Source organism: Strix aluco, chromosome Z, assembly GCF_031877795.1.
Source record: "Strix aluco isolate bStrAlu1 chromosome Z, bStrAlu1.hap1, whole genome shotgun sequence".
Lineage (NCBI taxonomy): Eukaryota > Metazoa > Chordata > Aves > Strigiformes > Strigidae > Strix > Strix aluco.
This window is the reverse complement of record NC_133971.1, coordinates 28,276,216-28,299,221: the sequence shown is the minus strand read 5'-3', so window position 1 is coordinate 28,299,221 and position 23,006 is coordinate 28,276,216. Positions and strand designations below refer to the sequence as shown.

Here is a 23,006-nt window from a genome sequence, read left to right as displayed (position 1 = left end):
CCGCACAGCATGGTAGTGATACGCCGTTCTCAGAGCAGTCCCCAATTATATATATATATGTATAAAGACGAAGAAGTCCCCACGCAGCTCCCCGTTCCTGGAGGCGGCCACCGCAGCCCGCGGCAACCACGGCGACCCGAGGGCCTGTCCTCTACAGCCCGGCCAGGCCCGGCCCGCGCCATCCCTCAGCCCACCCCGACACCCCCGCTCCGCTGCCGTGGCGAACCTCGCTGCCGCCTGCCAGCGGACCACCGACCTGCCGCAGCGCAGAGAGCCCTCCCGCTCCAGAACACTCCTCGCCTGAGCACGGGGGCGGCCATGGCGCCGAAGGAGGAGGCGCGCGGCGGGGCAGGCCTGGGAGCGCCGCGCCCCGCCCCGGCAGGCCCTGGCGCAAGATGGCGGCGGTGCTCGCTGGCGGCTCCCAGCGGGTGGTGCGGGAGGCGGTGTGGCGCTCGGCGGTCCGCCCGCCAGCCTTGGGCTGCTGGGGCTGCGCGCCTGGAGGTACCGCGGGCTGCGCGGCGGGGTCGCAGGGGGAACGGCGGGGTACCCGGCTGGGGCCCTGGGCTGTCAGCCGGCCGAGGGATGACCGGAGTACTACAACTCCCGGCAGGCCCGGCGGCGGCTGCCTGCCTTGTGCCTGATGGGAGTTGTAGTTCCTGCGGGGCTGTCCCCTCTCGGCGCGGGGTGTGGGGCACGGAGTGCCGAGGGGCTCCCAGTGGGCTTCAGAGCGGGCGCGCTTGTGCTGCGGTCGGCAGGCCGAGCTGGTGCAGCAGAGTTATCCCACGGGGAGGGTTGGCAGCAGTGTTACTCAATCTATCGCCTGCTTGCCGCTGGCTGGATGTGAGCCACTAAAAAAACCAAACCATGCAGCTCTGTAAATGCATGTTTATTCTGGGAGGATGGCAACGTCAACCAGACCCTGGGCTGCGACTGCTGGTTGTCACCACCACCAGCACCGTGCCAGGGCTTCAGAGGCCTTTTGAAGGCACTCCCTCGCCCAGAGGATAAAACGGGGGAATGTGGAAAGGAGGTGTGTGGCAGAGGCCTCCCCTGCATAGGCCCCATCTGGGCTCCCAGCCTGCTGCACCAGTGTCGGTGGAGGCTTCAGTCAGTTTAGAGGTCTGTTAGACACCTCAGAGACATGAAGATCCCCCCTGAGTGGTGGTCTGCCCGCTGTTCTTCACTGGCCACGTTTATAGGGGGTTACAGCATATCTGAGGTAAAGCAGGTTAGTCGGTTGAGATCTCCAGGATGGCCTGCACTGCCTGCATGTGCCAGTCATTGTATCAGTCCTCCCTCCTTTTTTCCTTGGAGGCCCTCTTACTTGATTTTGCACTGGTTTATTTCTATAACACTGTAAAGTGTGAATTTAAAGAGTGGTAGAATTCAGCAAATTGAATTCAAGAAGGGTAAAATTCTGCTTCCCCAAGCTCTCCACTAACACCACCTGTGACTGCTGAGCGTCCATGTGGTGGGGTGCGCCTGTCCCACCCCAGGCACTGGCATAATTTCTGTATCAGCTCTGGAGAGGCCCAGGACAGGGATGGTCTTTCAGTGTTAGATCAGCTGAGAAAGTCTGTGGGAAGTAAATGGTATGAGAAGGTCCATGGAATGTAAATGGCAGGGTAATCCAGCCCAATTTCATGCTGGATAAAGTGTATTTGTTTACACATTGGAATGGTTTTCATTAAATTTAATGGCTAAAGGTGCCATTTAATGGATTTTTTTCTTCAGATTTTATGAGGTGGGTCTTTAGTATGCTTCGCTTGCATAGAAAACAAGTTTTTTTATTTGCACAGCCTGTTACATTTTGCTAGGGAAATGCAGAGGAGAATAAATAACCTGAGGTCAGTACTTGCTCTTGTCCCTGCAAGACTGGAATCATTCTTTAAGAAGACAAAAACTTAAAAGATTAGATTGTGACAACTATTCCAGTGACTCTCTGTTAAAAATCATTGGTTTAAAATAAAAATCTACTGGAGAGCTAGTTTTGTGACAGCAAAAACTTCACAAATACATGTGCATGCTGCTTTTGCTGAAGGAGCTTACAACACTGTACAGTTGAGGTCAGGACCCAAAGTGAATTTTGATATTCTAGACTCAGCACTTCACTAGGTCTCCTGAGTGTTACTACAATCCAAATAATAAGCTTTGTGTTTTTCCCTTTTGTCTTCCTACTGTGTTTGGAGCTTCCAGAACAATGCATTCTACAATAGTGCGGACAGCACATGTGAGGGAAGGAAGCTGTGCCCCTATGAATTGTGGTGAACAAAGAGATGACAAGACAAATCATTATAAAAGCATGAAAGGGGAGGAAGATCTTATTCTTGGGCAGAATCCTCTTGTACCTTGTCTAGATGGAGAGGAATGGTGTCTCTAGTTTTTCTTTTGCACATCTAATAAATATATACTTCTTCATCCTTGTACACATTAACTCTGGAAAGCTGCAACATAGCTCGGTTTCTTTTGTTGGTGACATAAGCAACTGCAATTTTTGCAGTCTTTTTATTAATGTCCTGCTGTCAGTGGTCTGGCATCAGACAATAATTACTAGCAGTAATTCATAAATGCAAAGTTCAGTAGTATTAAAATAGACAGTGTGACATAAAACTCAACCTCTTTTTTTCTTATGGTAGGGAAGCGCTATCTACTAACAGAAGATGATATAAAGTTACAAGCATTTCAGCAGATGAAAGTGGCAATTAGAAATGAAGTTCATGGCAATAAAGGTATTAGTATTTATTTCATAATGACCATTCTCAATTTTAGCGGGAGTCCTAGTAAACAAGACAAAGTCATTATCATATGACACCAATTGACCCCATTTAAAGCAGCAACTTATGTCTTCCTCTTGCAAATTTTTTGTAACTAAAATTTTTGGAAGATCTGAGGCTCTGTAGAATGAAACAATATTAGTTATGCTGTGTTGGAAAATGTGGAAAAGGTTTCAAGTATGCAAGATGTTTACATAAGACCTGAAATGTTTGTGTCCTTGCTTTTCCAACTTTGTCAGATAGTCTAATAGAAAATGCTGTTTCAGTCTACAAATCTTGCTTCAAATATATCATCAGAGAGGGTTAATACAAACCTAATAGCTACTTAACTATCCAGAGAATGCCTGTGCCTGTAATTCTGTTTTATCTGCTCTGTAAATTTAGTTTATTGTTTTAGATTTTTTTCCTTTTACCTAATGTAAGTTCTCAGCTGTACACCCAATTCCAGATGATGTATGCATACTCAGAATATGAAAAAAAATTTCAGGTTTTCCAAACTAATGAAGGAGCAAGATTGGTGGATTTTTTTCTGATGATGATTTTGTCATGCTGTTTACAGTGTATACAAATTCCTTTCTTTAAGGAACATAAATAAAAACATAAATCTGCCCTTAATATTTAAGAAAAGTTAAGTAAAACTCCATTTCCTGCACCTGTTTAATCATATGCATGTGTTCTAGTGATACAAATTGACAATTGTTCTAAAGGATTTGATTAATTCTAGGTTTTTTGTGTGGAAAGGAAGAGTCAAATAATCAAATTTAGTTTTATATAAACTAGTTGTCTGGGACAGAGAGGGAGGTGAAGTCAACATGATAGTTTTTCTATATTAAGTAAAAGTAGAATTTAAATCAGTCAGTGGCAAGCCATAATGTTATTATATTTTACTGTGATGATGAGGTACTTGTATTTGGGATTATTCATCCTGTACTTGAGATACATTTAATTTATTGCTATATGTCAATCACTCTTACTAAAACAGGTTTGTAGAAGCCAAATACCTGGCTTTACAGGTCACAGTTGGCCTTTTTGTTTTGTACAAATAGTAGCCTCTGAGAACTGATGAAAACAATGTGCTAAGCACCTATGTAGGTGCATGGCTTCTGTACTCAGTGCTTAGTCTAATACTTGAAAGATGAAAAGAAGTAATTAGGGCTAGTAATAAACTCGGTTTAGAAGTGGAAAAAGCAGTAATAACTGTTCTGTTACACCAAATATATAATAGCTATTATTTATTATAATGCAACTATTAACTGTAATAGTTATACTCTTAACTACAGCAGTTAAACAATTGCCTACAGTAGTTATAATAACTATTATGTGTTCTTTACAAATCCAGTTTGGATCCCAGGTGTTTTTTAAATTTTTGTGCACCTCTGAACTGATCACAACTATTATATATGCATACTTATATGTATACATTCTTCTGACTTCACAGGATTCAGCTCTGCATCTCAGTCTTGAGTAAGAGCTTGTATGTGCATGTAGTAACAGATATGCATCCAGTAGCTGTATATGTTGTTCTCTGGGGCGCTTGCTTTGCACCTCTTGTGTAGGTTACTAGCTTGGAAACAGCAGTGACCCAGCAACTGTTACAAAAAAGGTTCACTTCTCTCCCCAAGACAGGGGACAGAACCATTAGAGGAATGGGGCTGCCAGGTGGTACACATGATTTTTGTGTATGTCTGAATCAGAGTCTTGAGATTAACAACTGAAGGACTTGTCTTTGTGCTTGCTTTGTCACAGGAGAGCGTGCTGGATAGAGAAACCTCTTTTTTGAGGGGGAAGGGAACCAACTCTAAGTTTATGGCTAGGTATAGAAATATATCAATTATGTATAAGACTCTGTGTTTGCATCAGTTATGAAGGAATTTAAATCTTCTGTACGAACAGTGTTGAGTAGAAGGAATGCTGAGTGGGATTGGTTTTGTTTGTTTGCTTGCTTCTTAAAAAAAGAATGTAAGGCAGAAAATGTCACTTACAAAACTTCCTTCATCTTTAAAATTTTTGTATTACCTGACATATTCCATAACCTACACAATGAAATTAAGTTCACAATAGCCATCTTCTTGGTTTTCCAAGTCTGACATGACTTCATGGGGACACCTAGGCATGCTTGTCTGTGAGAAGCTTTATGCATTTTCCTTGGTGAATAAAACAAGCTTTCTGCTTCACTGAATCTCCATGTTTCAGGTACCAACTATGCAACATAGGTAATGGAATTGTCTATAGACTGCTGCTATAATGTGTTTTATTTTCAGATCCGTATTTTAAAAGTATTAAAGAAAAATTAAAGAAAAATGGAATTATTCTCAGAAATGAATTAAAAAATTTACTGCATTTATGTCAGACTTCATCTGATGTGGAACTAGCCAGAAAAGTTATTTACAGGTATTTTTAACAATCCAGGTAACACTTTTCTCTCTTCATTTTTTTGCTCTTATTAGATCATCTCAGGTTATGTCTGCAGTTGAGGGCTTGCACTAATTCAGTGGCCATATGCATAATTAATCCCTTAAATTAAGGCTGTATTTTCATTTACTTTGGATCTTCCAACCCTTCTGAGACTCTCAGATCAAAGGAGAGTCAAGCTAGAGGAGCAAAGGGGTGTCTTACTGTATGCAGAATGGGTGGTGAGCCACACAGAAACATCCTCTCTCAGCTGGGAGATAATGGTGTGCTCAGCAGCATTTCCAGCCAAGACAAACCCGGTTATAAACTGGACCCAGCAGTGGCAGGTCAGGAGATTTTGTGAATGAAAGCCTTACCAGCAATTACAGTGTAGGAGCTATAAAGAAAAAAGTGGAAGACTTTAGTTTTGTATTTTTTTTTTTATTTTTTAGTATAGGAGAGAAAAATTTGAGGTATCTTAGCAGGTATTGGTGCTAAAATAGACTGCTGCAACTTCCTGTGATACTGCTCTGTGAATAAAAGTAAAGTAGCTGGGAATTTTTATGGCAGAGACTCATTCTATTACTAATCCAATGCAGGTTACTTTACTGGAAATAGAAGACATTACATATTACTAGTTAATTTACTAGTTTGATCAAACCAGTATTTTTTCCATAGAATTAATCTCCTGTTATCTAAATGTCATTAGCTGGTGCAGATAGAGAAGTGTGCCTCTGTCATTGCACATACAGATCTTGCTGTCTATTTAAAGCTGTTTTCCCTTGACAAATTCCATGTCCTGTGTGATAAACTTTTAAAAATTTTTCTAATAGGTACCATGAACAGAATGGAATTGCAGACTTAAGTAATTTTAAATTTGGGCCCCTCTTTATGAGGCTATGTTATGAGCTGGACCTTGAAAGACCTGCAGTAGAACTTATCAAAGATCAGGTAATTCCCCTATATATTTTAAAAATATTGTTGTTGTTACTGTTATTAGTCCAATATGAGTAATTCATATGCTACACGTGAGCCTTGCATGAGCTTATAGACTTGAAGTGTATGTGTTGTGGTAGCAAGGACGTCTATGACATTAATGTAAGGATGCAGATTACATGGGTTTTATTTTATAAATAGCAAAACAGTAACTAAAAGAAAATTAAATACTAGTTTGATAAGTTTATTATTGTACTTGTGTATAATTGCATCATTTGAATAAAAGGTATTGATTAAAAAATAATTCCTGAAATGAACACGATGCATGTTTTCCTGAATCCTGTGTTGCATTACGTCATTCTTGGAAGTGAACACTTCTGAGTTTTTATGTAGTAGTCCTCTGAAATCCCTTGGATTATTTTCACCAACAGATTTATCATGTTACTCTGTACTTCAAACTCACTCTGAACCGTGTAGAGGTGGTATGATGTTCCTCAGCTCAGGAACTTGGCCATTTTAGTGCTGAAGAAACTTAAGGACTTGTTTTTGAACATCTGTAAAATGCTGTGTGTGATATTATGACAAGATATTAATCATGCCCAGTGTATAATAAATTAAAAAGATTCTGTGCAATAATATTGTGTCTTCAGAAATATCTGGTGGCCAGTGGAAAGTCATGTCTATGATGTTAATTCATTAAAGCATGAGATGTGCCTAGCCAGAAATGGAATATGAGGTTTCTTGTTTTGGTTTGGTTTTTTTGATTGAGATCTATGTCATTAAGACAGGTCCTGCAGTACTTGCAGGACTTTGTAACTGATATAGTAAGGTACAGTACCACATCAGACGCTGCTGCAGAAATTTAGACTTTATACCTCTGGCATTTTATTTGTGTATTCCCAACACACAGTGTGATTGAAGTGGAATGTAAAATATATTTGCTCTTTCTTCTCCTACTATGTCGTCAGTCAAGCCCTTGAGCTGATCTGCTCATCATTTGATACTGTGATTAGCAAAAAATTCTTTCAGTTTCACTGTGGTGGTACTTTACCCCAAAGACACTAATCACCTGCAAGCTGTATTTCTGCTGAGATTTTGGAGCTGCCATTAGCCAGTGACTTCTGCTTGCGTTAACTTAGAGGTCACAATCTATAATTAAGAAAAAATGATAGTGGGAATCTCTCAGAAATTTCTGTTTAATTTTAGTGAACTTTTGACCATATGAGTCACTGGTATTTTAGAGGTTACTTGACAGAGGGACAGTCAGGAAACCCAGGGAGTTAAATGTTGAATTTGCAAAGATGGGCCTTAGTCGAGTCAGAAGACCTGCTAAATGCTGTGCACAGTAAGAATGCTCACTGTCTTAACTTTATTTATGTTTACTCTGTTTGCATGTTTCTTCTCCAGAATTTGCATGGTTTTTTCTCAGAGAGTACATCATTCCATATTTTGATGACTATGTTGTTTAAAAAGGGCCATTTTGAAAGTAAGTACTGTGTTTGCTAAGGCAAATGCATTTTGAGGAGGATGCTTCTCACTCTAAGTGTGTGTGTATATAAATATATATATATTTTTAATGAATATTGCTGATTGCTTTATGGGTTTAGAAGGCCAAATATCAAGTAAATCTGTGTAGATGTGAATGAGCTGCAGTGTAGTGTGTAATAAAAATGGAAGGCTGTATTTATTTCATACTTCCAGTGGTATTCCTATCATTCTCAGATGCACAGAATTGTGATTATCCAGGTGGCTTGTTTCCTAAACCCTCTTCTCTGAAGGCTTAACTTCTCTTTGATTCTTATTTTCACATAGCTTTTTGTTTTCTCTATTCAGAGTTTGTTTTACATGGTTTTTGGAGCAGTAAGTTCTTCAACATTTTTTTGGCATTTGTGTCAGAGCAGGGAAGAGTACCCTTTTTCCTTTGATAACAAAATCAGACGGTAGTCTTGGTTTGTCTTACTAGTGTGCCCACACAGAGTGGCTACTGCAATATTTAAGTCAAATGCTTTAAATCAGTTTGGTCCTTTGTGAGGATAAGAGGGAATCATCCGATCTGACTGAAAAGACTTTCCTTGAGAACATATTGAGTATGGAGTAAGCTTTTCAAACAAATCCCTTTATTGAAGTTTGTTGAACATGCAGTGCTTCGTCTCTTAACGTCTGGCAGATCTAAAGCAGTTGTCCTAAAAGTTGAGACTGGGCCACAGTAAAAATAACTAGATCAGAGCCTGAATGCAGTGTTGTGGTGTAGTGCAGCATGTGTGTTATTGAGGAGCTGTTAGATAGTTTCCCTAAAATGGTGGAAGTGTTGATCATGTGTTTAAAAGGCTTGCTTTCTGGGCAGTTAGGAATAATGAGAGTGGTTTGTCAAGTATCTAGAATTTAGTTTTAGATTTGTGTGAAAATAATAGAACAGTAAGGACAGATGCTAATGTAGATTGAAAACCTCCTAGCTGGGAAGAAATATTTACATCCAACTGAAATTAAACTTTTAAAAATGTATTAATTTTTTTAAAAATAACATTTCAGTTTACATTTCTATTTTGAAATAGACTTACTGAACTCATAACATGTTGAAATATTTTTTTTTCAGTTACTAAATGTACAGCCTTAAATTTGTGAAGTGAGTAACACCAATGCATTTTTGATAGGTGCTTTGGAAGTTCTGGTAGAAATGAAAAAACAAGGTATACCTTTCAACAAAGAAACCTATCTACTTGCACTTGCAATATGTTACAAACTGGTAAGTATTTTCAGTTTACATGATGAAAAAGTATTTGAAATGCTTTCTCTATGTCTTCCTTTTTTTGGATTTTAAAATTTCCTTATGTTCCCAGTCATGATTCGTTATCTAGTGCAAATATTTTAGACACATTTAAGTCCTAAATTGCTTCGTTGTGCATGATATGGTGCACATATATAGCTTCCCATAAAAACAAATGTCGCAAAGCAAATCTCTAAAAAAGTATGTGGACATACACACTAAGGAACAAATTTGGTACAGCCTTTGATTAGCTGATGGTATTCTTTCTCTGGGGTCTGTGCATCTCTTCAGACTGTACTCTGCTTGATTCTCAATAGTGGTTTTATAGTCTGGCTTCCTTAAGAGACGAGGCATATATATGATATGTTCCATTTGTCAGATATCTCCCATGTATTTCTCCCCTCCCCCTCCAAGTAACCTTGAACCATTTCTGTAATTGCACCAAATTTGACAAGGATTAGAGTTCTCAAAGGTGATATGTTACTATGTGCCCGATGAAAATGGGCAGCTGAGTGGAGAAAAGAAACCTGGATGAACGCCTTCAGTGCAAGACAGGCAGCTCCTTAAGCTTAACTGTATTTTTAGCTCAGAGAGAAAGAGCATGAATACAATAAGAAACTAGGCTACACAGGTTCTATGAGTGTTTTATTAGAACTGTTTCCCTTTTGTAGCAAACTGACATCCCCAGCCTTTTTTATTTTGACCTTCCTCTCTAGTTTTGAATCAGTTCTGCAATTTGAAATATTAACATAGGCCCTTCGCAGACTCAGTAGGAAACTCTTTTTTCAATTTCCCCATGTTTTTAGGAAAAAAGACACTAGCTGAGGATTTCCTCAGGTTTCTCAGTTAACCATACAATGAAACTGAGTGCATATGTGATGAGAAGGAGTTGGCCTAAAATGGTAGCTCAGCAGTAATTTATGTGGTGCTTCTGAAATTCTCAGGTCTAATGAATCAGGGCTGCCTTTAGGTCAGGGGAAATAGAAAGCCATGTGGCTTTAGTGTTTAGAGTGTGGGGCAGTAGGCAGAGCTGAGGAACACCTGCTGAAGTTGTCTGATGTTAAAAACAGCTAGAGATTGATGGTTACAGTCAGTTTAGGGATGTTACCCTATGTAGAAGGCATCCTTTTTAGAAAGTTATGAATGTACAAAGACTCTGACACTATGCTACAACCCATGTTTATAAGCTGGTGTTTGCTGCTAGCATCCACTAAGGCAATATTTACCACTGCAGAGTTTTTCCTTGGTCTATACTCTACCCATTTAGGTAAAGGCTTTCACAGAAACCCACTGTGTTTCTCTGAGGTATCCTTTAGTCCTTTTGCTGTAGTTTCTTCCCTAAAATCTTTACATGGTTCTTTCCATGGCTTGCTGTCAGAAGGCTTGGATCCATGGCATGTGCAACAGTAAGAGGTTCCTGAAACTTTCGTTTTCTACTACTTCTGGCCATACCTGTGCTTTCAGTAGAGAACATGGCCCATCATTACTTGTTTAGCAAATTGATAAAAATAGGGGGGAAATGAGTCTAAACTGTCACCTCCTTGTTTTAACAGCCACAATAAATTTGTGGGTTTTTTTTAATTCGGATAAAATATTATCAATAAGGGAATAAGCTGTAGTAACCCTTTATGCACTAAAGAGGATTAGGTGGAGCTCTTTCAAAAGCTTAATCTGTTGAATCAGCTGTTACTGGTAGGAGGAGAAACCATGAAGCTCAATAGTGGTTTTGCTCATGATGCAACATAAGAAACTTCAGAAAAAATCTTGAAGGGAAATATTTTTAAGATGTACTACATGAATACTGGAAAAAATGGTGCTGGTATCTTTAAGAGCAGTGCCAGGTTAATTCTTGGTTTCTTTTGAATAACCATGCCAGAGACCAGTACAGAAACATTTACAGGATTTAAAATTCAGATTATTGCTAGTGGATAAACAAAGGAATTAATGTTTTATCTCTGTACAGAAGTGTTTCAGAGGTCAACTCTAAAACAATTCTGGGATGTTTAAAATCATAGTAAGGCACTGCTATCCTCTAAGGTAACAGATGGTCCTTCTGTTAGTGCAGGAAGGGGCTATAGGCCTTTTGATGACAACAAAACATTTATGTAATAATAATCTCTGGTGGCAGAATGTTTCTAAATTTTCAAAGAACATGTTTTAAACCACAGGTTTCTTATGTGTTTTAAAAGATATTTTCACAAGCTGTGCAGACCATTCAGTGGAATGGAAAAGCATCCCTTAAACACCCAAAGGATGACCCTATCCCTTAAATTATGGCCAGTATTTTGCAGGAATGACACTTTGAACGGTAGGAACAGGTATCAACACCAAATACTAGGAAGGAATATGAAGGCTCTTATCCATATTGGTGGTACCAGTTGTTACAAGACCTTTCTGCTGCCAGCTTTTAACTTTGGCAGGTATTATTTTGTTTGGGGTCGAGTCAACTCTACTCATAATTTCCAGTGTGAGAAGCATTGTTTTTGAGAGTTGGTGGTTTGTGAGATAACACACAGGTAAACTCGTTGCCTTTTACTATAGACTCCTATTGAAAACAGTCCCAGCAATAATGGAAGGTTTCTGTGTTAGAAAACAGGCTAAGCTATCTTACTAGAATATATACATTGGAAAAGTCTTGCAAGATTTAATATGTAAGAGAGGCTAAAAATTGCTGAATGTTCAAATTTGCACATATACAGATTTCTCTAGTGTCATGGTGCTGAGCAGTTCAGTGCTTAGAAAACATAGATTTTCATTAAATGTTGTCACAGAGGCTTACAAAATCAAATTAGGCAGATGACAAACTCAAACAAAATTTATTTTGACCAAAATTGTTGAATGGGTTATAAAGTAGGAATGAAGGCTGTTTTAATTGAAATCACTTAACACTCTGACAGACATTAGTAAACCACAGGTTCAAGATGACAAATGGAATTAATACTGTGCAGCCAACTCAGGATCCTAAGCTTGGAGTGATGACTCAAAGTGTGCAGTTACTCACCTATAAGATGAAGGCTGTCAACCTGTAGGAGTTTTCTTAGGTGGCATCTGAACCCAGGGGGAGAGTCCCCGACTGCAGACCCACTACTCCCAGGAGGACTGACTCAAAATGGCCCTCCAGTGGGGCTCCATTTATACCCTAGTCAAATCTGATATGTGGTCGTATATGGTTACAGTCCAGAAGTTTCTTTTGACAGAAATATTTCATTGGTTGGGGGCCCATCTTCCAACCATAGTCACTATATGTCTTTGCCCTGCTGATTGGGCAGCTGGACCCCCAAGTCCCAACTACTATTTTTTTCTGACAGTTGAGAAGTTTCTAGTGTTGTCGGGGGGGCAGCGTGCACCTTCCACAGAATCCACAGTAATGCCTGACTGGTTTCTTTGGAATGGTGGTACAGTCATCTCTTCCTTCCAAAGTTAAAAGGGAGCACAGTCTCAGTGAGCCTTAATGCTGACTGTGAATCATTATTCCTTAATTATTTTCAGACTATTACAAATTACTGTTAACAATGAATAATACAGTATCAGCCAACAGTGTGACATCAATCAACAGTAGAAACAATCAGTTGTGTAACCACAGTCAACATTATAATAACAGTCAGCAACAGCAACAATCAAATAGGTAAATACTATTCTACAATTGCACTGGAATGTCTAATATGTGAACAGGTTTTAAGGGAGTATACTCCACAGTTAACACAGATTTCTCTACCACATGCTTAATACAGCTTATTATAATAAAAATTACTGTAATCATAATTATAACCATTATTAAAGATTGAAGGAGACTGGTTAGCCATCCTCACATGACGACCAGTTATCACACTGGATACATTCAGACATAGGGAAAATACCAAACCATTGTTGCAGAGCATGGACTGTCTGATCTGCAGTGGCTGTACTAACAGCTGTGGCTATAGTCAGTCCTGATACCACCTCTACTCCTACCAAAATATTCTCTTCCTGTGGAATGGCTTCCAAGGACCAATAAAACTGATTTGCGAGGTGCTCCAAAGAGCTTTGCCTTGTTTAACATGTTGGGCTGGTGCTTGATTTGCATGGTTGACTTTGAGCCTTATTTGGCATTGTGGGCAAGCTGTGAGGACTGCCTCACAGATTTTCATAGACACTGGCCATCCCCGAGACCAACACTCATAATAGAGGTCTGTTTTCCCTGAGTGGCCTTACTTAGTGTGCAACCACTCAGCCAACTGCCCCCAGTCTTCCTTTTTGCTGTCAACCACCTTCATTTGGGCTAGGTTATCTACTTGTTGATTCCATTTCTCAGCGGGGGTTCCATTCCTTGCATGGCCCTTTACCCATCCCACCTTTAGGGGTGGGATCTGCCTGTTTCCAGCAATCATTACCAGACCTTTGTATAGCCCACCTCCCACTGATTGGATTCCCACTGGCATAGCCACTCTCTGGTGCCCTTATAAGTCGCATAGCAATCAGTGTAAATTACAGTGGCACCATTCTCCACTGCCAGCAGGAGGGCACCCAATTCCCTGACTTGTGTGCTACCTTCTCCCTTCTCTGTAATTGTTTTCCTGGTACCAATTTCCAATGCTGCTGCTTTATATTGCCACTTTGATCCTACTTGATGGGCAGATGCATCAGTGAACCATATTCCGTGCATATCTGTGCCTGCCACAAACTCAGGTGTTTCCTTAATTGGAGAAGATTTGTAGGGCCAACCCAACAAGGTTGAATCAGGGTTTAGAGGCTATTGTAATCTGGAGGCCTTGACCAGGCCCTCTTTCAACAGGAGCAACTGGCTAACCTCTTCGAAGTAGACATACCACTTCTGTATCATGGCCTTCTGGGCTACCCTCTCAGGAAGGGGTGATTCTTTAAGGATCGAGTTTAGTACAGGGAAAGGGCTCTGCACTGTAATATCTTGTGATGTACGTAACCCCTCCACTTCTTTAACTGCTCTGGTAAGTGAGAGGAGTCCCTTCTCCCACTCTGAGTACTGTTGTTCAGTTTCCTTAAATGAGGTGGAAGAGAATAACAAAGGTCTAGCCAGCCCTTCACGGTACTGTTTGAAACACACCGTAGTACAGAGTGTCTGTGGCAAATCCTCACTCCACCCTTAATGGATCTCGCAATCCGTTGCAATGGGACTAGCCTCTGATACCTCTTCATCCTTTAGTACATTAAGGGCCTCTGTATGTTGCAGAGTCCTTACATGGGTGGCTTTTGCCCCTCAGCTCCCAAAACTGCACCCTGCCATTAGATACCATTGTTTCCCCACCAGCACATTGAATCCCAATATATTTCCCTTACAAGGACTCAAAGCCCCTTCCACAGCTGTCATTCTTTTTTCCCCAGGTAGCCAAAGTTGAGTTCGAGCTATGGGACATTTTTCTGCTACACCAGTTACTCCTATTATTACCTTAACTTACGAGCTTGTTGCTTATTCAAAACACTAATTTTGGCCCCTGTATCAATTAAAAATTCTAAACTTACTCATCTTGGGCCCATGGGAATATGTACAGGAGGTCCGTAACTAGTGTTCACCATGCAGAGTGGGTGACCTGAATCCAAAACTGCATCATTTTTTTAACTGTCAATTCCTTTTGCAGGAACACAAAAGGACTAGTTATGCTATCATAAGAAGGGGTGTTTGCCCATTGTTTTTTAGTTTTCCCTTCTAGCAGTTCCACCAGCTTTCAGATATGGTCAGTGGACTGTCTGTGCAACATCAGCCTGAGTACCCCTAGTGTTAATGCCTTTCACCAAAGGTTGTTCCTTCCTGGATCATGGGTCTGATCCTCAGAAGGGTTTGGACCTCAGAAGGGTTCAGACTCCTGCTGAGGAAGCTGTTTGGGGTGGGAGTTCTGACTGGCTTGCCAGCTCTTTCTGTTTTTATCTGTGCCACCGCCCAGATCAGTCCATCCCATCTCACGGCCGTAAGTAACTATATCATGTAGCATCTCCGTCCAGGTCAGTACATGCATGCACAAATTCCGAGGGTTTTGCTGATTATGTTCAATTGCCCCCTGAATCCGTTCTCTGAGGGACTGAACATGTATTTTTAAAGTGTCCAGTAGTCCCCTAATAAGAGATCTAAGGTGACTGGGGTCCACCAGTGCAGCCATTGGTATCCCTTGCTTCATACATTGCCTGAGCACAAGCAGCCTTTTGTACTCCTTCCACCAGCTCTGACAACCCCTTCAATAGTAATAGGTTCCCCCCGCTCTTTGGGATCCACACCCCCAGCCCAGTAAGCCACTTGGGATGTTACTGACTGGTCACCTGCTGGCCCATCACTGAGAAATGCTCCTGGACCCTAGAACCCCCTGTTTCATCATCCGTCAACGATACCCAATCACCTCCAGTTACAGAAACTCTCCACAGATACTTGGTTTCTGTTTTGCCCAGCTTGTGTGAGAACTTAACTTGCAATTCACTGAGCTTGGGCGCCGCCCAGGGGGGTCATGCAGACAGTGGTTTGGGGGTTCCACCTTGTGGGCCCATGTGCCTCTCTGTTTTGACAAGACGTCCTTTTCCTCCAACTCCTTCAGAACATTTTCATCAGAGTCTCCCCAAAATGTCTCCGTCCCAATCCTTGGGGTCTGCACCTGCAATCAACTTCTGGATTTGGACAATACTGGGGGGCTTTTTCGCTTGTGCTAGCATGATGTTTTGTTCTAATAGACAAATCTTGCTTCTGATCTCCCTTTAAACAATGTTTCCAATTGCTTTTTTAAATTATCTTTTGCCAATCTGTCAAAATCATTATTTCGTTCTTGTGCTTGAATCAAGCAGCTGCCTAGGAAGGCACACATAATTCCTTTGCCTTTGCTGTCTCTACTATCTCTGTGGCAATGTTCTATTCTCTACAACTGCTCATGGGTCAGACTACTTCTACTTCACCTATTGTATACCTGGGGGAGAAAGTCTGCAGCCATGCCTCCCTAAAAATTCCTCTGTTGACATCCTGCCGACTATGCCAATTTAAATTTCAAAGTTTCTTTTGACCAAAGTATTACATTGGTTCGGGGCCCATCTTCTGACCATAGTCACTATACGACTTTGCCCTGCTGATTGGGCAGCCAGATCCCTAGACCCCAACTACTAGGTTTTTTTGATGGTTGGGAAGTTTCTAGTGCTGTAGGGGGCGAGGGGGGTGCGTCCACCTGCCACAGCTATCTACTGTAGCATTTAGAATAAAGTAAGGACAAAAAGTCTACTTCCTGATTTGGGAATGATTAGAAAGTGGAAAGGAAAGTGTCTCTTGGTTTTAGCATACTGCTGGGGTTGTTTTATCTCTTGTAGAAGCCAAAACAGTTAGGGCAAGGCATAGTTGTTAAAATAATGGAAGTTATTTTTACCCTCTTCTGAACACTGTAGCTTTGAATATCGTGTTTTGATGTAGTGTTTCTCAAGAAGTGCTGTATAGAATCTGCTTGGTTGGGTTCAGATATGGATTGCCTTGGTGATCTTACATATGTTGACTTCTGAATGCCTTCTGAATGTGATTGCAATTGCCTACAGTCCTTTCAGATCACAGGAATAACAAGTGCAACTCAGATTTGATATTTCTATGCAGGACAACCTGGAGTCTTGCAGAATCTCCGCAAAACTGCTTGAAGAAGCCCAGCTAAAAGGTGACACGTTACCACTGCGAGCATTCTGCTTTGCTGTGGCAACTGCCCTGAAGCAGGTCAGAACCTTTTGTTTCTATTTGTGCCTGAATTTCTATAGTTCTATAGTTATAGTAAGATAGTCAGTGAAAGGAAGCATAACTCATCTATGTAATAACTTAAAGTACTAGAACTTTTAGGCAAACAAAAGAGTAGGATTGTAGACAATTCCCATGTAGAGTGAATGTGGAAATTCTGAAATCCAAACATATGTCACGAGTCTAGTGCACAGGTATTTTGTGCCAGTGACAATGCCATATAGAATATTTTTAGAAAATGAGAGTTGAGCCACCAGGTTGGATGTAGCTATGGACCCAGCCCTGCAGATACTGCTATTTAGTGATGGTTTACTTTAAATAGAAATAAAATTACAATTTTAAATATTTACACAATCATCTCTTTAAAAATGTTTACTTTGGGAGGCAAACTCAAAGGCTGTGATATGTATTGCCCTACTGCCTGGGAGGTGGCCTGTCCTCTACAACATGTTCTTTTACAACAAGGTTTTCATACACTTCATGTGCCTTAGGCACTGCTATGAAGAGGCTCTGAGGCATTACAGGGTGAAAGATTGAGCAGAAGAATAACAATTAGGAAATTTTAAAGTCTAGTATTTCCTCTGCCTTTAATTGTGCATACAGCTTGAGGAAATTCTGAACCTTCTCTGTTTCATGTCTAAACAGAGGTCAGAGGCACTGTAAGAGCTAGCAATTTGTTCCTGTTCACAGATTTGAATGAATGAGGTAGAATTGCTAATTTTTTCTAATGCACTCTGTGGTCTTTTTTGCACTGTCTCTGAACAGAGACACTGAACAATAGCATCATTGAAATTAAATTATTCATGTGCATGATGGCATGTCAGGGCTTCTTATTGGCACTGAGGTTAAAAAACAAAATTGCTGTCTCTGAAACAACATGAAATATCCTTGATGCTGTTGCTTTATGTAAAAATCAGTTTACATTCTTGTTTTGCAAGCAGAATAATGCTCCACGTTACACTTATTTCTTAAGCTGCGTGATCTTTGACAGTACATCTTGCTGTGAGTAAGATGTTTCTTGATCCCAAGTAACAGTGGTTGGTCTAGTAAATGTCAGTGTAACATTTGCTGTCTGTACAAATCAGTTGATGGCATAGATACAGTACTGTAAATGCGTATGTCCAAAAGGTTAAAAGTGCTGGGCAGGATAAATACCCACATTAACATATGTTGCAGTTCATTTAAGTACTCTGACATGTACCAAACTGAACACCTGTATAGATCTTTTATCTTTTAGGAGCTCTCATGTTCAGTGTTGGTTACATGCTTCCTTTCCCTGCTGATCTGAGACAGGGAGTACTGTCTGGTGTTCTAAAGAGCTACATGACATGCGAAATCCAGCATGGGGTGGTCCTTTCACAGGCTGAATGCTGTTGGGAGTCCCTGGATCTTGGTGAAGGAGTTCTAGATGCTGTTTTGTGATTCATTGAAAAGTTGTGAAAGACTGTTTTTTTTCTTGAACTTTTATTGTGAAAGTGTCACACATGTTTAACTGTATTTTTTTTATTATTTATAATTCCTTCCTAGAATGATGTAGCGCAAGCCAAATTTTATTGTTCCCAGATAATGAAAACAGAGAACAAACTATACAATAATCTTAAAGTAAGTATGCTTGCTTTGTATTAGAATCTTGAAGAGAAGTATACTATACTGGACAAAAAGCTCCCATGTGCAGAGTAACAGAAGACCAGCTTTTTAGTAGCACAGGCATTTATCAGTACTGTTGCTGAGCTTGGTTTTGAGCCAGCAGATAATTTCTGTCAGCTGGATGAGTCACATTCTGAATTGTTAACACCCTCCCTGCATTTTTTTAAATTGCTTCTTGCTATAGATGGGAATGGAACGTAGATCAGTCCTACATCTGTGAGTACAGACCTGTGAACAATTTCTAATTATGACTTTGTGACTTTTTGATTTCTTACTACAAGAGATGCAAAAAACCACAGCTCCAAATAAATGCCTCCCTTAGCTGTGCTCTGCCCACTTCAGGCTTCCTTCAGCCCTTGAACCTTAGTCACATATGTACAATTTTTTAATTTAATTGCATGGTCTGCAACCTGAGAGAAAGTCTACCACATGTGCCCTGTAAGTGAGCTCTCTAAGCTATGGAAAAAACACTTTATTAAAGAAAAGCTAATGCAGCTCCATCAGAGAAGCACTACCACCAGGCTCAGCCTTCCTTTCCAGGTCCCACCTGCAAAAAAAACTCAATCCTTTGAGGAAATTGATTATTCTCTCTGCTTTCTTCATGATTAATGTATTTTCATCAGTTCAGCATCTAGAAATGTATTTTGTCCTGCTTTGCTTTATGTCTTCCTCAAACACTTTTTAAAAGTTTCGTATTCTGACAATAAGTACTATTGGTGTGATGTGATTGTATTTTATTTTCAAGGTTCTTGTCCAGCTCAGATCTGGTTCACTAGAAGAAGTAATCAAGACATTAGAGGCAGCAGTGGAAGTAGATACTCCTCCCTTTGTGAAAAAAATTGAGTTTTCTGCGCAGGTGGTAAGTATACAGTAATGGGAAGAGGTCCATGATACTTGGGTGAGCCCTGATGACAGTGGCTCAGCTACAGAACTTCAGGTGCCTGAGTTCACCCTACTAAAGTTGTTTGGGTTCTGATGCATTCAAATACTGAAACAGCTGGCTGCCTTTTGTACTGTTGGACAAAGCACTTAGCTGTCTGCTTCCCTTTTTTATTATGGATCTTGCTCTTAGAAGCTCAAATTTCATCTGAATGTAGATGAAGTGTTCCCTAGTGGCATTAAATATTTAATCTCTTGCCTTCTATGCTATTTTCATTTGATATAAATATGAGAATAAAGTTCGGATCACAATGATATTGTTAGGTTGGTAATATTTTCAAAGACCTGTGATGCTATACAGGGAAGTGTGATATGGGAAATAATAGCTTTTGCTATTTTACTGTATTTTACGATAAAAAATAGCTTTTACAGTATTGAACACCAAGAAGACTTCCTTCAGAGCATATACATACCCCCTATCACTTGGTAGTGTTGCTGCTGCTTTTCCTGAAACTTAGTGTATTTATTAATTTTGAACATGTCTATGGAACAAGATATTTTAAGACTGTGTTAATGATTAAATACTTAGCCTTTCACTGGTGCCTATTAAATGAATAACTGATACGTAAAATATAAATACTAGATAGAAGGGGGACATACCTTTCAAAACATAGCCCATATATATTAACTGCTATGTTGAAAAGAAATTTTTTTAAGCAGCATTTCATTTTGTAAATTCATTTCAATAGATGTTACATGTGGCAATGGTGTATTTTGCTGGCAAATTTGTAACAGTCCCTAAGAAGACTAAGCATTAGTCCTAACCCATTCCTTCCATAAAAGGTTATTGATCAAACCATTTTTTAAGAGATTTACTTATGCTTGAGCTCATACTCTGTCTATGGCATACAGAACTTCTCAGTGTTCTGTCGTCTGACTTTTGTTGATTTGTACTGTACTGTACATTTAGTGTGATACGTAATAACTAGAATTGTGCTGATCTGGAAAGTAGATTCCAGGAAGCAATTACTTTTCCTGGGTTTAAAAACAAAATAATGGTGTTAGTCTGTACTAGGGCTGAATGTACAACTTTGAGGAAGTTTTAAATCTAATAAACTCCCTCTAATAGGCATCCAGTGCATTTCCACCATTGTCTGGTGACGTGTAATGTGTTCTGCCTAAAATCCTCTTATGAGTCATTGCATTAGCCACATATCTTATGTTGTGTACTTTTTTTTTCCTTTGAGTGATTGCTGATCTTCAATATGGTGATTGAATAAGATCCTCATTTTCTGAACTGTAATAGTCTGTCATTTTATCCTCCTTAGCTGGCTACAGTCAGGGAAAAGATGGAAGAAAACTCCGACCTTTCTGCCAAATTAGGAGATATTTATACAAAACTACAAGCTTCAGGACGGATAACCATGTGCACACTGGAAGACATGCTTTTCCAGATTTCTAGTTCAAAGAAGACCCCTGTAAAGCTTTTAAATCAGAAACAATTGGGCTATCAGACTGCTAAATCACTTCAGTCAAATCTGTTGTTGGAATAGTTCAATATTTGATGTCAAACTGAACTGCTGTTAGCATCTCTTAGAAGCCAGGTTCAAATAAAAATGTCCTCTCCCCTCCTCCACAATGAGCAATTGTTTAAGTTGTTTGTGTTAAACTGCATTTTAAATGCAAATCATGTAGCTTCTACTTTTCAGTTTTGATGCTAAAACAAGCCATGACTGTGGGTATTTGTGTGTTGTTCAGAAATGGAGTGATAGAATGGTTTGAATTTTTTCCTCAGGCACTTAAATCAGGATTTTCCTATGCTAAATGTCCTGATGGAAGTGAACAAAATAGTATGCGTTTCTGACCTGAATTCCATGGTTCATGAGAAGAAAATTCAGTCTTCTTCAAATGTAATATTCTGACTGAAAGCATAGATGCAGTCCAGAGTCTAGATAAAAGAGTGTGGAAGTGCATTAACTGTTTATTCATATTCTGTACATCTGAAGAGAATCAGAGGAAAGCAAGCATCTTTTGATCCCTTCGATATCTTTTTCTTCAGAATCAATATATTAGTATGTTTTTTCATATCAAATGGGATTATGGAAGTGCTGTGGGAGGTAGCATGGTAACCAACCGGTTGTTTTCTCACTAGAAGGAGATTCCTGAACAAAAGTCAGAGTCGCAGAGTAGCCGCACATATCGCTTCCTTCAATTTTTCTGATATTAAGTCTCTCAGGATAAACAGATCTTGATACAAATTTGCAGCTAAGTCCTAACAAGTTTCTAAGAGCAAGTACGATCACTTTTTTAGACTAGGATTACATACCATCTTTGTAATTCACTCACATGTATAGCAAGTACAAAGAAGCTTCACGTTGACACAGATTTAATGACTCCAGGCCAAATGTGCTTGGTTGTAGTAATAAAAAGCTGTTTGTAACTATGAGTCCTGTATACCCAAAAATCTTTTCTCATTCACCATCTGGAATAGAAGGAATTGGAAACAGCTATACCTTGGGCGGCACTCAGGTACTTTTGGTTTACTTCTGCATATGAAGTGATGAGCCTGTTGGTACAGAACTTTGTAGTTCTGTGAGCACAAGACTAGGTGGAGCCCAGCGTGGTGCTCTCCAAGGTGGGCCACCTTATCTCTCCGTTGGCTTCTGTTCTTTTTATTTTATCTCTCCCCCCTCAAGTAAATGTTAGAAATCAAAGGATTCTCTCTGTGAATGAATCTGTGCATGCTATATGAGACTTTGTTGAAGCCAGTGAGTGACTTGTGAAGAAACAGGAACCTATCCATGCAAAAACACATCTTTAGCCATCAAAGCAAATATGGCTACAGCAGGTCAGAGGTTTCCTTCTAACACTGTAACATTTCTGTTGCCAATGTGTCTTGTTAATACTAAAGTGCACAGAACTGTTACAGAGTGGATGGAGTTTCATGCAAGTGTAAGTGAAGAATAATTTGAAGTTTGTATCACATTTTTGTGAAATGTGTGCACACTTTTTATGAGTGGTTGCATAGGTTAAAGTACTACATACATTAGTCTAAGAACATAGCTAATTACTTATTCTGAATATTGTGTAGGACATAATTTCACACATAATTCAGGAGTACAGGGTTCTAACCATTTTCTTTTCCCTTGGTTTCAAATTCTTTCAACACTTCCAATAGAATATGGACCCTTAAGTAGCTTCGAATCTTTTCTCCACAAATAAATTTGATACAGGATTTGTAAAGGCTGCTTGCCATGTGGCAAGAATTAGTTTCAAAAAAATTAAAGGAGTGAACTACCTTTCAGTTTAGTTGGTTGGTACTATCAGGACAACTGTTTGATGTAAAACTACGTTTTTATAGGCAATAGAAGACAGTTTGACCCATTTAGCCTGTTATACAGCAAATATATAAGGTCAATTCTGTTTCATTTCCTTATTTGGCACTTTCAAACTTGTATTAATTCCAAGAAGTTTGTTCATCCTAGGACTGAGATGTGCATGTTTGTTTGTATGTTTTAATCTGAGTTGGTTAGTTTCCTGACTGAGGCTGTAAGCTACCTGCAACTGAAGTAATAATAACTTCTATTACAATTGTCAGTATAGCTGATGTATTCCATTCTTTGTTGTCTTGACTACTTGTTTTCCTGAGGCTGATTTACTCAAGCTATTAAGTTGATAATTTGTTTTAAAGAAACACCATTTCTTTTTCTTGAGAGAGAAGAGGAATGCCTTTAAATAACAATACTTCAGTAGAAAAAGAAAGCAGGGACCCAAGAAGGATTAAAGGGTACATTCAAAGAAACACACAAAATTCAGGTGATTAAACATTAGAATATTGAAGGGTGCTCTGGAAGTGTTGTAGAAGACATCCTCCCTTAGGAAAAAGGTAGGAGAAAAGAGCAACTTGTAATATTTATGCAGC

General features: G+C 39.8%; 2 protein-coding genes across 3 annotated transcripts in view; one reads left to right on the top strand and one right to left on the bottom strand.

Annotated features, from left to right (window-relative positions):
• Positions 1-380, bottom strand: part of MRPS27 (mitochondrial ribosomal protein S27) — a 47,764-nt gene extending 47,384 nt beyond the window's left edge. The window contains exon 1 of one of the 2 annotated variants that reach the window (XM_074813037.1): positions 257-380. In XM_074813037.1, coding sequence (XP_074669138.1) covers positions 257-320 — 64 coding nt within the window. In that variant the 5' untranslated portion in view covers positions 321-380. Of the gene's footprint in view, positions 1-226 lie in introns of both variants that reach the window. The other variant, XM_074813036.1, reaches the window with a different exon arrangement.
• On the top strand, positions 319-22,681 carry PTCD2 (pentatricopeptide repeat domain 2). The gene is given in 11 exon segments (XM_074813038.1): positions 319-388; positions 391-501; positions 2,637-2,729; positions 5,036-5,165; positions 5,999-6,116; positions 7,509-7,587; positions 8,753-8,844; positions 16,427-16,540; positions 18,086-18,160; positions 18,951-19,064; positions 20,413-22,681. Coding segments are annotated over 11 exon segments (1,221 nt in total). The 3' UTR covers positions 20,638-22,681.
• Positions 22,682-23,006: the final 325 nt, after the last annotated feature.